At 30.6% G+C, this 14,409-nt stretch overlaps 2 protein-coding genes across 7 annotated transcripts in view; one reads left to right on the plus strand and one right to left on the minus strand.

Moving 5' to 3' along the window:
• The first annotated feature begins 132 nt into the window (after positions 1 to 132).
• LOC132703516 (mitochondrial Rho GTPase) lies at positions 133 to 11,110 on the plus strand. 3 transcript variants are annotated; one of them, XM_060672830.1, is made up of 11 exons: positions 133 to 560; positions 728 to 1,145; positions 2,728 to 2,880; positions 3,252 to 3,580; positions 3,639 to 3,967; positions 4,388 to 4,518; positions 5,363 to 5,578; positions 5,653 to 5,849; positions 6,121 to 6,159; positions 6,563 to 6,634; positions 9,725 to 11,110. In XM_060672830.1, exons 2-11 carry the CDS (start codon positions 744 to 746, stop codon positions 9,855 to 9,857), a joined length of 2,001 nt encoding a protein of 666 aa, XP_060528813.1. In that variant the 5' UTR covers positions 133 to 560; positions 728 to 743; the 3' UTR covers positions 9,858 to 11,110. The 3 variants fall into 3 exon arrangements, with proteins under 3 accessions (XP_060528813.1, XP_060528814.1, XP_060528815.1); XM_060672831.1 differs by lacking the exon at positions 6,121 to 6,159 and having other exon boundaries at positions 134 to 560; XM_060672832.1 differs by lacking the exons at positions 6,121 to 6,159; positions 6,563 to 6,634 and having other exon boundaries at positions 134 to 560.
• A 262-nt stretch (positions 11,111 to 11,372) lies between these two features.
• LOC132703584 (serine/threonine-protein kinase NLK) overlaps positions 11,373 to 14,409 on the minus strand; it is a 110,273-nt gene continuing 107,236 nt past the window's right edge. For 3 of the 4 annotated variants that reach the window (XR_009619103.1, XM_060672931.1, XM_060672932.1), the window contains exon 9: positions 11,373 to 13,561. Coding sequence is in view for 2 of the 4 variants with exons in the window: in XM_060672931.1 (XP_060528914.1) it covers positions 13,480 to 13,561 (82 nt within the window). In the remaining 2 variants the exon portion in view is untranslated. Of the gene's footprint in view, positions 13,562 to 13,647; positions 13,730 to 14,409 lie in introns of those variants that run through there. The other variant, XM_060672933.1, reaches the window with a different exon arrangement.

The following is a 14,409-nucleotide window of genomic DNA, read 5'->3' on the forward strand; positions in this document are numbered from 1 at the left end:
ACAAAAACATGAAAATTTTCGAGCTTTCTAGTGACTGAATTGGCGGAAATAATTCGCTCTTTAGTATTCCGTGACAATAGTCCAATACTTACCAGAAGTTTTATAATCAATGCGTCTTGGTTATATAAATCTGTGAGTCATAGAACACACATTAGTACGGTAAAATCATATTTATAGAATTTTGTTTATTGTCCCAAAAACGCGGCGGGAGACTCTATGTGGGACACCGATGTATGGGTCTGATTTTAATTATTGAATAAAGAACAATAAGTGCCCTGCAGGAGATCATTGCGAAAATCTTAATTTTAAAACTCGGAAAATTATGTTAGTTTTGATCATGTGTTATTTGTGAACGCACGCTTGCGCGGTTTTTGTTGAAAATCCGAACTTGTAAAAAAAGATGACAATTTTCATGAGCAAATTTTATCATTGGAAAATATCGAAATTTTTTTGTTGTCGGTAGTTTTTAATAATTATGTGGTTTTGTTTTAAACTGTAATTTAGTGATGCACTTTGCAGCCTTGCCTGAAAAAGAAATTTAATGTAAATAAATTTCAAAGGTAAGAACTAAATCAGTTTTTCAGTTCTGCAGGTAAAATGGTATACTGATATAATTTATACTCTGAACCACATATCGTTACATATAATAAAGTTTTTGGTGTGTCTCCAAATATAACAAAATACAGATAGTGAATGAACTTACGTGAAATCTAACCTACACTTTTAGGTTTTCTGAAGTAAAAATGGTTGTAAAGTCTCATTTGAAACGTACCGTACGCATTCTACTGGTTGGCGATAGGGGTGTAGGCAAAACCTCTCTCATATTATCCCTTGTAAGTGAAGAATTTCCAGAAAATGTTCCCACTAAAGCAGAAGAAATAACTATACCAGCTGATGTTACTCCTGAGCAGGTTCCAACAAACATTGTTGATTTTTCCTTAGCTGATCAGAACGAAGATGACCTCCATGAACAAATTAAAAGAGCTAGTGTTGTATGTGTTGTTTATGCTGTTGATGATGATGAATCAATCGAGAGGATATCTTCATTCTGGATGCCTCTAATCAGACAAATTCATTTTGATATTCAGTGCCCTGTTGTTCTTGTTGGCAATAAAATTGACCTAGTGGAATACTCTACTATTGATGTAAGTTATCTATTTATTCCAAATATTTTATTGAATTTTAAAAATTATCTGCATATCTTTTGTATGTATTATCTGGTAGTCAAAGTAGATCTCTTATTGAACCACACTAAGTAACTTGTTGAGGAATATTAAGGTTAATTTTCCAATGAAACTCATGCATGTGTGTCCAACATTTTTTGTATATACAGGGTGTTTCAAAACAAATGCGAAAACTTAAGGGGGTGATTCCTTAAGGAGATATCTCTTATTTTTAATCTTAAACAAGAAAATAAATAGATTTATAAAATATGCAATTATTACTATTATAAAACACACATTCTGTATATATATATATATTTTTTTATGAGTGGAGGGGATTGAATTGGACTATCCTTTCTTGCAGTTTTTTATAAAATAAAATAAAAAATAATTTACTTGGTTGCTGTTAAACAGTTGTATTTTGTATCTTATAAAGAGTTAAATTCTATAAATAATTTATTAATAAACATTTCTGACATACCTTCTTTAAAAACATTTTATTGAAACAATGTAACTCAAATAAAAACAGCAGATTAGCAACACATAATGAAATACAAAAATGTAGTTTTTGTAGTTAGTGTAGAAAGAGTCTGCCGGGGAATATAACAAATTTTTGATTCAATTAGTCATATTTTGTATTTAACCCAACTGAGTAATGTCAAATAAAGCAATAATGAACCCCTTAAGAAGTGACAGCAGCCTACTAGATTTTTTTAATCAAATAAAATTTTCTGTAACGTAAGTATTATGAAAAAATTGCAGCAGTAAAAGTTTCTAAATAAAATCTAAAATTTAATACATATTTTTTCAAATTCAATTAAGGACAATGATAGGGGTAGTCTAATTTAATCCCCTCCACTCATATAAAAAATGAAGAAATATGCAGAAAGTGTTTTTTTGTAATAGTTATAGGTCCCTAATATTTTATTGTTCTATTTTCGTTTTTAAGATAAAAAATAAAAACATTATTTTTTCGCCATATTTGTGGCGCATTATCTCCCAGATGGTTGGCTTTCGATCTAATGTTTATATAACAAACTGCTCTTTATTTTAAACAAGGAAACACCCCTTCAGTTTTTTGCATTTGTTTTGACACCATGTATAAAAAAGCATTGCGCTGGCAAATTACATTAATAACAGCACCAAAAGATTTAGAGGATTAATGGATCTTTTGCAAACTATTCTTAAAATAGAGATAATGATAATTTTCATTCCATTAATCTATTTTATTTAACATATGGGTTCAAAAACTAGATGATTATAATTTTTGTCTAATATTAAAGTTGCACCTACTAAAATAGCTATTGTTTGTTTTTCTATCAACAGTAATTTAAGAGTGTGTCAAGTATTTTATATATGCCTTACAGAAGCATAAACTGACCTTATGATAAAAAGTGTTTTAAAATAATTTAAATTTTAATATTATAAGCATATTTCTTGGACTATCTTATTTAGTTTCATAACCCGTTTAAAGTAAAGCATTTTTGGAAATATGAGGACTTGTTTTTAAGTATCCGATTTTAAAATTGTAATGTTTGTTAGGCAATTTTAAATTTACTTTAAGGGCATATACGATATCATGGAGGAGTTTTCAGAAATTGAAACGTGTATAGAATGCTCCGCCAAAACTCTTAAGAATATCTCTGAGATGTTTTATTATGCACAAAAGGCTGTCCTTCATCCCACTTCGCCAATATACTCAATTGAAAATGCAGATGTGAGTACAATATACCGTGTGTTTAAGATAAGAATGCGCAAGAGGGCGATTTGCGATTTAAAATCGACCTCCTATATATTAGTGTAGCGTCTTTATCTTGTACAAGGTCTCTTTTCGTTCTCAGGATAAGTATACAAGCTTGGATGAAAAGGTTATTCGAGATTATTTAATTTTTTTTAAAGCCATTATTTTTTACTTTGACTGAGAATGACGCAGTTGGAAAAAATAGATAGTTGTATACACAATGGTGCGAAAACCGCATATTTCTTTTTTTAGAGTGTCCCAAAAGTGTCGAAAATGGGATACTCACATTGTTTAATTGTCATTGTTTGTAATAATTTTGAAATACGGATTGTAAGATTCTCTTTTAGTTAACTGATGCTTGCAAAAATGCGTTAGTAAGGATATTCAAGATTTGTGACATTGATTGTGATGGCCTTTTAAATGATATTGAGTTGAACAACTTCCAAAGCAGATGTTTCAATGCCCCCCTTCAGCCCCAAGTATTAGACGATGTTAAAGCAGTTTTACGGAAAAATACTGAAGATGGGGTCCTTCAAAATAGTGTCACTCTAAAGGGTTTTTTGTACCTGCATACTCTGTTTATCCAAAGAGGACGAAATGAAACGACATGGACTGTTTTGAGAAAGTTTGGTTATAATGACCATTTGAACATGTCTAAAGATTATTTATACCCAAGGTAAATCAGAGTGGTCAAATAAAAGTAAACCTATATTTAAAATTGACTTAAATTTTAGTTTAAAAGTGCCGTCAGGTTGTACAACAGAGCTGTCACATAGGGGCCAACAATTTTTGACCCATCTGTTCGAACGGTATGATAAAGACTGTGATAAATCATTGTCTCCTAGTGAGTATGAAGAGTTATTTTCAACATGTCCCACACGAGCGTGGCCACTGGATGTGAGTTCCATGGTACAGACAAATGAGAAGGGTTGGATCACCTATAAGGGTTATATGTGTCAATGGGCATTGATGACACTGGTGGATTTACCTAGGACATTTGAGTATTTGGCATATCTAGGGTATAATATATATGAAAACGAAAATCAGGTGTCAGCAGTTGTAGGTTAGTTTCTTTAATAAAACTATATTTTGCTTTCGTTTAAAATCCATCCCTCCATTCCAGAAATAAACAAAAATCATAAAAATAATCATTACAAAAATGTTGAAATTCTACTGTATGTTTTGATAGGTTGCTTAAATAATATTCGCAAACCGCAATAAAAGATACAGTTAAAGTCAAAAGTTCTACCCACTTTTTCGATTAATTAAACGATAAATAAAATTTATAATGTATGATGGAAAGAATAAGTGTTTTTGACTAGAGAAGAATTGAAGGTCAAACAGATTCTATGATAGTGAATTTTTAAATAAGTTAAAATTGAAAGCCATAAGTTTTAGTTTTAGAAATATCCACTATAGATTAAATTCAATTTATTAATTTACTTCTCCCTTTTAAATAATTTTCTTTATTAACGTATTTCAGTAACTAGAGAAAAAAAATTGGATTTGGCAAAAAAACAGTCGACAAGAAACGTTTATCAGTGTCACGTTATTGGCCCAACAGGATCTGGAAAATCGGCATTCTGTAGAAGCTTTATCAAAGGCACGGGAGATGTAAGTAGTTGTCGAATATTTTGAACAGCAGAAAAGTCCTCATTATTATTTGCTCAGTACCCAATAACATGTTGTAATTGCCTTCAAAGTAACTTAAAAACTCACTTGTGCCTGAAAACTTACTCCATCAATTACACTGGCAACATTCTGAAATAAATTTTCTACTAATTTTGCAAAATTTGCTATTGATTATAAGATGTTAATCATTATCATGACTGGGGTAAAGGTCTTGTAAGCTGTGCTTTATTTGGAACACTTAAATATAATCAACCCAATGTTGCATTGTCCAAGTTATATTGTTAGCGATTTAAAAAAATGCAGTAACTTAGTAACGACTCTTCTGTTGTGCAGTTGTTAACATTTTATAACATTCTATATTGTTGACATAAGCATCAGATTCTCTTGTTAGAATATAGTTGGCAAATTTCAGGACATTTTTTTGAATTTTCAACCATTTGTACACCTTTAGTATAAAAAGGCGACTAAATTATTCTACCATAATCAAGGTTAGACTGCGCTAGTTTGAATTTTTTTGCATTTCTAATTAAGAATCATTCATTGTACATTAAATAATCTTTAATCAATCATCAATCAAATACTTGTTTTTTTTTTACATACGTAAATGACGTAGAGGTACTGTTTTTGACATTAAAATCTTCTTTGACAGATTATCTTCTGACCACTTTAATAAATTATTAACACACTCTTTCAATATCCTACAATCAGTTTCAGTCTCTGCTTTTCTGTATTTCTGCTTATCTGTATTTGAGTGTCTAATGCTTTAATATAATAATTGTGCCTTCTTATTGTTAGGTGCTTTTTACTTTTTGATTCTATTTTGTAGGTTAAAGATTTGTTGGTAGACAAATGTGGCACTCCAAATTGTACAGTAAATACAGTGCAGGTGTATGGACAAGAAAAGATATTGGTGCTCAAAGACCTAAATGTCCGTAACATGTCAGATCCTCTGCTACCTCATGAAGTTCAGTGTGATGTTGCTTGTTTGATATATGATATCAATAATCCAAAATCTTTTGAATACGTCGCTAGGATATACATTGTAAGTCCTTGGAGTTCTTACTGATTCGACTGTCTCACCAAATAACTAATAATAATACCATTATTGAATTTTAGAAGTATTTTGCTGAAAGCAAGATCCCTGTATTGGTTGTGGCTTGTAAAGATGACCTGGAAGAAATACGACAGGATTATCTCTTGCAGCCAGCTAGTTTTTGTCAGAAATACAAAATTCTTCCGCCACAGAGATTTAGCGTGAAGGAGCAGTACAGAAAAGATGTTTTTGTCAAGTTAGCAACAATGGCCGCATTCCCGTAAGTTTGTTAGCATACCATATTTCTGCTTTATGATTAAAATATCAAATTTTGAAAAGCTGAATTTATATCTATATGAATTTGACATTCTATAATTAGAACAAAATATTTTAAGAACCTGCATCATGCTTTTATGTAGTATTATGTTTTACTTATACTGGTAAATTTCGTATTATGCCCGCGTGCGATTAAATTAATTTCATTCATCTTCCAATACATCAAAATTGTTGTTTTATTGTATCTATCTATATTTTGACATGTATTTTGTTAGTCGGTTTCAAGCAGCCTGGATGTTGTTTTACAAGAGAAGGTTTGTCAGAGACTTTACTATATCACCACCATTGCTCATGTTTTATTTTAATTTTCTTAATTTTAATAATTCTTGTTTGAGTTTCGTTAATTTTGAGTAGAAGAAAATTATTTCTGTCATTAATGTGATCAAGTGTTGTAAAATGCTAAAAATCGGATGCATATTTCATTAGCGAAATTTGTTGATATAATTTTTTTATTATTATAAGTGAAAAATGATGTCATTCATATATATATATATATATATATATATATATATATATATATATATATATATATATATATATATATATATATATATATATATATATATATTTTTTTTTTTTCTCATATAGACTGTAAGATTCGCGATTCGTGTACCATTTTGTTTAGCTTTTCCTTATTGATGTTTTTCTGTTTTTCAGTCCCTTGCGCCGCATGGTACACATGCTGTTGTTGCGTCCTCAACCATCAGAATGGTTGTACCAATTTTGCAGGTTAAGACAGTACACATAGAGTTTATATTCTTTGTTATGTTGGGAATTCCTGCCTTGATTGTTTTGTCTCGTTTAATACAAAATATTAGCTTACCTTTGCCTGATAATTGAATGTTGCTAGAGAATATTATTGCTTGGGCATGAAAGACTAGTGTTTTAATAATAGGTCTATTGATTCTACCTCGAATGAACTTGTCGCTTATATATTATTGTGTACGTTTATTACTTGTTCATAATGCCTGTGTGTGGATACCTAACAATATATTTTTTTTCGTCGCCAGTTAACCAATGCATCACCTCCAACTCTATAGGCATTTTGTCCTGTTACCTTGTTAACTTTTTTTTATTTTTTTGTTATTATAACCACTGTAGCAACTGAAGTCAGGCATTATTCTAACCTAGTTTATTTAGTCGTCATTAGACCGATGCTTTATAATCGTTATTTTTAGTGATTTGATTTGCTTGTGGTCCCATTTAAATACTGAAGTGTGGATCCAATTTAGCAGTTATTATTTTCACATCAAGACAATATATATTTCTGATCGCCCCTTCAATGTTTCTTTCATTCTCAAAACTAACCAAAACTATAAATATTATAATAAGCATGGTATTAGAATGATAAGCAGCGTTGACATCGAACTGATTAAGAAAAGTTTGAAAAAACGTGAATTGATAGTTATGTGCCCTTCTAGGGACATAATATATATAAATGGGACATCAGGTATTCATGCTTCCTTTGGATATATTCTCTTATTGGTCTCTCCCCACTAAATTAATTATTGAAACCTAGAATTAACCTAATTTTTTAATAAAGGTAAATTTGATTCTAACAATTTTATATATTGCGCAATATTCTTGAATTCATTATACCTTTAGTTTCATTCAAGTTTATACAGGGTGTACAAATAGCGTATCAAAGTAATATATCTCATTTATAATTTGTTTTAGAAAAATATGTTAAACACAAAAGCTATAAATAAAGCTAAAGGAAATAATTTCAAAAATTTCAAATATATAGGGTGATTGATAAATCGGTGTGAAACCAAATGTATATATTTTTAAATGGAACACTACAGGATATTATTGCATCTATACTCAATCACACAATGTAGGGTTGGTATGGTGTATATCTAGTGGCATTTTTTCGTCAAAATGCTCAGTGTTTAACACTCTATATTTTTAACGACATTTCCGACAACTGATTTTATTTTGCCAACAATTTTATACAGTAGTACAGTCTTAGCCTTGAAGTTAATTCCAATCGTTTATACAGGGTGACTCAAAAGGAAAAATATTAATTTTCGTGAAAAAAATCCTTCCATTAATTACTCCTATTAATGCTTTTTCAATCTTGTTAAGTATTTCCTATACATAAACAAAGTATTTTGTGAGGTATACAGATTTTTACGAACAAAACTCCGAAAATTTGTCAAATTATGACAAAATATCACAATAAGCCAAGAAAAATAATAACAAATAGGTAAATGTTTAATTTTGTGAAAACAATGTTTCCTTTCTTTAGAAATTCTTTTTCTAAAGCCCAACATATTATTGAACTATGAACAATGTTTTCATGTCGCGTCTTTTAGCTCAAATGTAAGTTGGCCGTGCCAATCCTTGTTTGCCATGCAAATGTAGGTTGGTCATGCAAATAAATAATTATTTGAAACTTTGTTAGTTGCTTAACTTGAAACTCAACCATAAATTTTTCAATGGAAGAAATGCATTATTATCTATGAGAATTTGCAAGCAACACTATCCCGATAGAAGGCAGCCCCCTAAAAGAACTCTTGAGAATTTGATCAATCGTTTCACTTCAACTGGAAGTGTTGCTTATGAAAGAAATGAAAGAATCAAGACTGTATTGAATAAGGAAAATAAAGAAAATTAGTGTCATAGGAAACGCACACGATACTTAATAATTTCTAAGAGTTCTATGAATATTATTCTGTGAAAAAATAAGATGCATCCTTATCATGTGCAATTTCATTAAGAAGTCAATGAAAATGATTATCAAATTAAATAAACATTTTGTGAATGTGCACAAGAATTTTTCGAATGTGTTATTTACGGATGAATCGACATTCCATGAAACCGGCATTATGGTAATAATAGTTCCCATTTTAAAATGGCCTTTAAGTGTTTGGGGTGGTTTATAAATAGGAAATAACATTATAGGGCCTAATTTTTTAAAAAATATAGTGACTGGGAAAGTTTACTTAGACTTTTTAAAGCCAAGGTTGCAAAATATCTTAAGGACTAGTTCAAACGAAGGCAGATAATGTGGTACCTTCATGATTAAGCTCCTGGCCGTCATGCGGATCAAGTTACGAACTATTTATGAATCACCCTGTATATTTGAAAATAATTTTAAATTGTCTCCTTTAGTCTCATCTGTAACTTTTGGATTTAACATTTTTGTCTAAAACAAATAATAAACGAGTTTTATTACTTTGTCATACTATTTGGATCCCCTATATTGTGCCAGTGTAACTGTAAATTTAACCGCATGTTTTCTATATCATTTTATATGCAATTTGCGCAATAAAATTCTGCACAATAGTGTGTCGGGCAGCTTTAAATGGCTTGTTGGTGCGGGGGACAAGTTTTTGGGTGTATTATTATAAAATATATATAAATAGAAAGTACGTTAGGGAAAACTTATTTTTTTAACGTTATTTTTAACTCGAGTTAACTCAAACTTTGTCTCGTGTTTCAAAAATACATAAATTTAAATGAATAACCGATTATTACTATTGGTTATTAAACTAGTTTTAATAAATCTAAAAAAAAAAATGATGTCGCAATAAGAAACTAAATAAATTGATAATCATTTCATCAAAAGGTCGTAAGGGATTTTTACATTCTACAAAAAATTCGTTGATAATAAATTATTTTTGTCATATTTCCAGAAGTCCTTCGAGAGTTCAATTTGAAACACCCAGTATGTCGAATGCGCCGTACTTTTTAGCCTTTATTTAAGGAAATAATCTAAGGGCTATTTTTTATACATTCCCGACACACTCTTGCAGAACGCTATAAACATTTTGTTACAAGGTGATCTAAAACAAAGTTTACTTTTTTTGTTAGGAATTTCCGAGAGTTTGGAGTAATAACAAACGATTTGACTGTGTGGTGGAAAGCTGGGCTTAGTCTGGCAGCTGTCACTGCCCTTGGATTCTTTGTGGCTAAGGTCATACACACCAGTGATAAAGTGAGATAAGAGTGTGAATCCCTATGTTAACTTTGTATTATAGTGTACTTTAATTACATCGCGACTGTAATTCATTCTTGTAGTTTCCATGCGTGCGTTGATTAGTGTAAATATTGTAGATGGTCGAATATTGAAAGATACTTCATTTTTGTGGCGCTGGATTCTGCAATATATTTATTATTTGGTATAGTGAGAACAGATGCTATTCGTACAATGTCATGAAATGTTCCTGTACACCTATAGGCAAAATTCCCTTAAAAGTTATCTTTATTACCAGTGTTAATTATAGAAAATATTTTTACTAATATTACAGTAAATAACAAAGTTTCAGTTTAAAACAACGTGTTTTAAACATTGCTGCAAAGGTTATATTTTTGAAAATCTCACTAACCAATAATTGATGTAAGCCACGCTTCTCAAGGTTCAGCAACTCCAGTGACTATGAAGCATTAAGTCCTTCTTATAATGAGGTTAACCATTGAGTGATGTATGAGAGATGTTACTGTATATGCCTCTTTGAAAGTAGTTTCAAGGCCCTTTTGTGAAGTTTGTTATAAATATGTTAGTCCAAACTTCACGAATTTTTGATATACATCAACATAGATATTATGTTGTATACAAAGAGTATTTGATCACACATCCGGTTAATAACTGCATAAGTCAATTTTAAACTAGAGAAAATTAATTTTTACCAAGTACCAGGGAGGGGTTTATCTCCAACAGGGCATGTCATTTGCGAGATATGTCAGTATGACAACAACCTCTCGTATGTGACGTGTCCTGTTCGAGATTCGAGAAATCGCCCATCCAAATTGAACATTCACAATCAAATTTTAGGTATCGAAATTAATACCATGGCATAGATATACCAAACCTACCGTTTGGCTTTATCTGACAAACTGACCAGGACCCATAATATTCCGATATTCTCTACGGACTTGTGTGGAAATTTCGTAATAGTTCCAAAATTGAAAATCTTTCTGATTCTGTTTAAAAATTTAAGGAATAATCTAAACAATTTTTCGGCACTTTTATAACAACAAAAGATTTTTTTATTGCAACTGACAAGGAACATACTTTTTTTATTTAAAGTTTTAATTGAAGAATCAGTGTTTTTTGAAGCACATCGAAGCGTTGAAGCTCTAGTCTTAATTTTCAGTTAGTATATTTTAGCAATGTGTATAGATTTACGTTTTTTTTGTGTTTTATAATGTTTAAGTTGTAAAATGACAAACAATAAATATTGATCAAGAAATGCAAAACTGAGGTTTTGTTACCCAAATAATAAAATATGAGATATATTTTAAGATTTGTTATTTCTAAAAATTGGTTTTTAACGCTCATACAGGCACCCTGCATTTTACTATTCATCATTCATCGCAGCTCCCAAATAATCGCATCCACACAACTTTGAAGTAGCTCTTCTTGACCGCTTTGATTCCATTGGCACTCGTTATTTATTTTTTTTATTAGATACGTTAATAGGTATTTTTCAGAACAAAACTACAGGTATAGGTTGTCCATTTTATTCTTTTCATATTGGAGTATACTAAGTAAACACAGACTGACCATTAATTGAAAAAAGTACACTTTTACTATTTACATGCATATCACTGAGATCGCTGGAAAAATCAATGGAATATAATTACAATAATCTTAAAAGGCATTCCAAAGAAGAAAAGACATTAAGCATGTATAAAGTGAAATTTTAAAAATTAGGAAAGGGGGATAAATAATTCAGAAAAACATTTTTATGCAGAACGTTAAACCTAGCGGAGTAATCAAATTATTTACAAAAATATCCTAATACCAAAGGCATCGGTAAAAAATATTTCTTAATTTGCCAGTCAATAATATTGGTCGCTATTTGGCAAATAAAATAGCAGTCGGACAAATCATCCGCAGTACCTGCGAACAATTAGGGTTGCTGGTAATGGGAACACCATTTCTCTGTCAATAGTTATGAAGTAGTTAGTTTCATGTACATAAACAAAACCTTAAATAAAATTTTCTAGGAGTAATACACAATTATCATTTAAAATTATTTACAATTGGATTAAAATAAAAATTAACTATTTAAACAAATATGTTCACAGTCTCTATTTTACCTCATTGCACACATATTTAACCACACTGAAGACACTAAACTACTTCGTAGAGTTGGCAATTTTTTTTTGTTGATTTTTATCTATAGGTATCTTAAATAGAGCTGCAGATTTGTATTATTTCTATAATAGCTAATCTATTCACAGTCTTTAACTTATATTAGTCTTACTCCTTAACTACCAGAGTCTGCAAAACTTGGCGGACCTCTTTGCAGTTTTTCCTGATTCAAATTTGGAGAAGGTCTAACATGTTTAGGTCGAGTCTTTTCCAAACAAACATTATCAAGCCGCTTAGCAAAGTTCCATGCCAATTTGAGATACATAGATTTTAAAAAATAAAAAGTTATTGTTTTATTTTAATATTTGTAAAATTTTAATCTAATATAAAAATAATTTCTTTATTTATCTACTACAAGCTTTTCGCATTACGAAAATTCTAATATAAACATAACACATCAGACCTTCCTATGGTACTGCAATGGAATAAGATTTGCTGCAAATCTTATGGTAACTGACTGAATAAGTTACATTTTGAATAGAATACTGTACTATTGGTTTGTAAGTAACAGTTTAGATATTACTTTAAACAAAAAGTAATTTTAGTTTTAGGTCAAATTCGAGCCGAAGTAAAATACCACATATATTTTACTTTTAAAAAGTTCACAAGATACTTGATTTGGCTGTCTAAAAGATACAAAGTAAAAATATTTTTTCTCATTACTAATTGTTCTATTCATTTATCACAGCATTGTAATTGTTATTACTTATAAAAAATAAGAAGTAAAAAAAAAACAAATTAGCTCTGAGCAGCCTAATCAAGTTTAGTGGAGAAGGTAGGGCGCATCCAACTCTGAAAAGGAAAAACTGCTTCGATCTCAAACGAAATTCTGCCAGTCTTAAAAAAAAATCAAATACTCTATCTGTTTAATCTACCTATTATTCTACTCAAGGCAGTGACATCTGTACAACTGTATCTACAATTTAATATGTAGGGCGTCCCGCTCAAGTACGTAAACGTTTCTGAGGGGCATCCTGCATACGTAACTACTGTTTTTTGCGTTTGCAATGACAGTCCATCGGTATTGTACATTAGGCTTTCTATCCAAATATTATTTTTGATTTTTTTTTTCTAAACAACTTGTTATTCGGAAAGTAATGATAATCTCAATGTTACTAAAATGCATGAGACTGTTTTACATTTCAAAAAATTGTCCTTCCACAATCAATGTCAATATTGTACTGTTGATCATTACTTACTGAATAGTATTAATTTCGACACAGCGATGAAATTATTAATAGACTACACATTTTGAATCATTTTTAATGCAATATTTTTTTAAATGAGCGACTAAAAATATTACACAAAAACACACACATTTGCTGCAGCGCCATTGTTTTTTTTTGTCTTTGCATTGCATAGAATCCCTGATTAATATTTGGTGTATAGAGTTAAATCTTACAAACTATGTAACGAGGGAAAACATCCTAATACGGATTTAGAGAGATTTGTTTGAAGGAGATGGGCGTTATCTGTGAACTGTCGCGCCTGTGGGTCGGTCCCATTGATGAGGCGATGGAGGCAGTTCCGATTGGTGGGCAACAGTGGAACTGTAACAAATAACGTTCTTGCGTTAGAAGAAAGATAACGCTTAGGAGTTTATCTTAAAAAAAAAAAGAACTGACCTAAGAAAGAGTCACGCAGCACATAGAAAGATGACGGGTGATAAAAGAATTTCGAGAGTCTTCTTAAAGGGTGCACAGGCAACTTTTTCCTTCCTATATAACAACCATCATCTTACTCTCGACCACTACCTTTATAATAATTTAAAATGTGTTAGCCTCAATGCAACTATAGAAACAAAATAAATCGGAAACAATTCAAATAATGACAAAAAATCTCACTAAGACTAACAACTAAATTTATCTCAAGCTATATGCTTAGTAAAATCTAAATACGGTTGTAGAGTCAAAAATTGGCCTTAAATTTGTATTTCGAAATATGTAGTTGAATAACATATATCGGAAAAATAAATTGACGCAACTAATTAACCAAAACTTCTACAAATAATTAAGGTTTACACAGAATCTGACAAATAATATTACATCCAAAGCAGATTCATTTGCAAAAGACCTCAAATCCTGCAAACAATTATTATCAAACTAACCAATTTATTTATGAAACCTGTTACTCCAAAAGTTTACGCCAATCGAGCTAGGGCGTTCTTCAGGTCCCACAAATTTTGCAAATTGCCGTTAACTATTTTGAATCAACTTAATGAGTACTCAGAATTTTTTTCATTCTCCATTTTTCCACCAATGAATACAACTTTTTTATTTTATGTGCATTTACTTGTGGTATATACTTATAGTAGACGTCGACTCTTTTCATTCACGTTTATGGTCCTTGAAATGCATGATTTTTTTTGTTTGTACAACTAGGCTGCGTATAACTGACA

Source organism: Cylas formicarius, unplaced genomic scaffold (assembly GCF_029955315.1).
Source record: "Cylas formicarius isolate icCylForm1 unplaced genomic scaffold, icCylForm1.1 PGA_scaffold_6__28_contigs__length_40554024, whole genome shotgun sequence".
In the NCBI taxonomy this organism is placed as follows: Eukaryota; Metazoa; Arthropoda; class Insecta; order Coleoptera; family Brentidae; genus Cylas; species Cylas formicarius.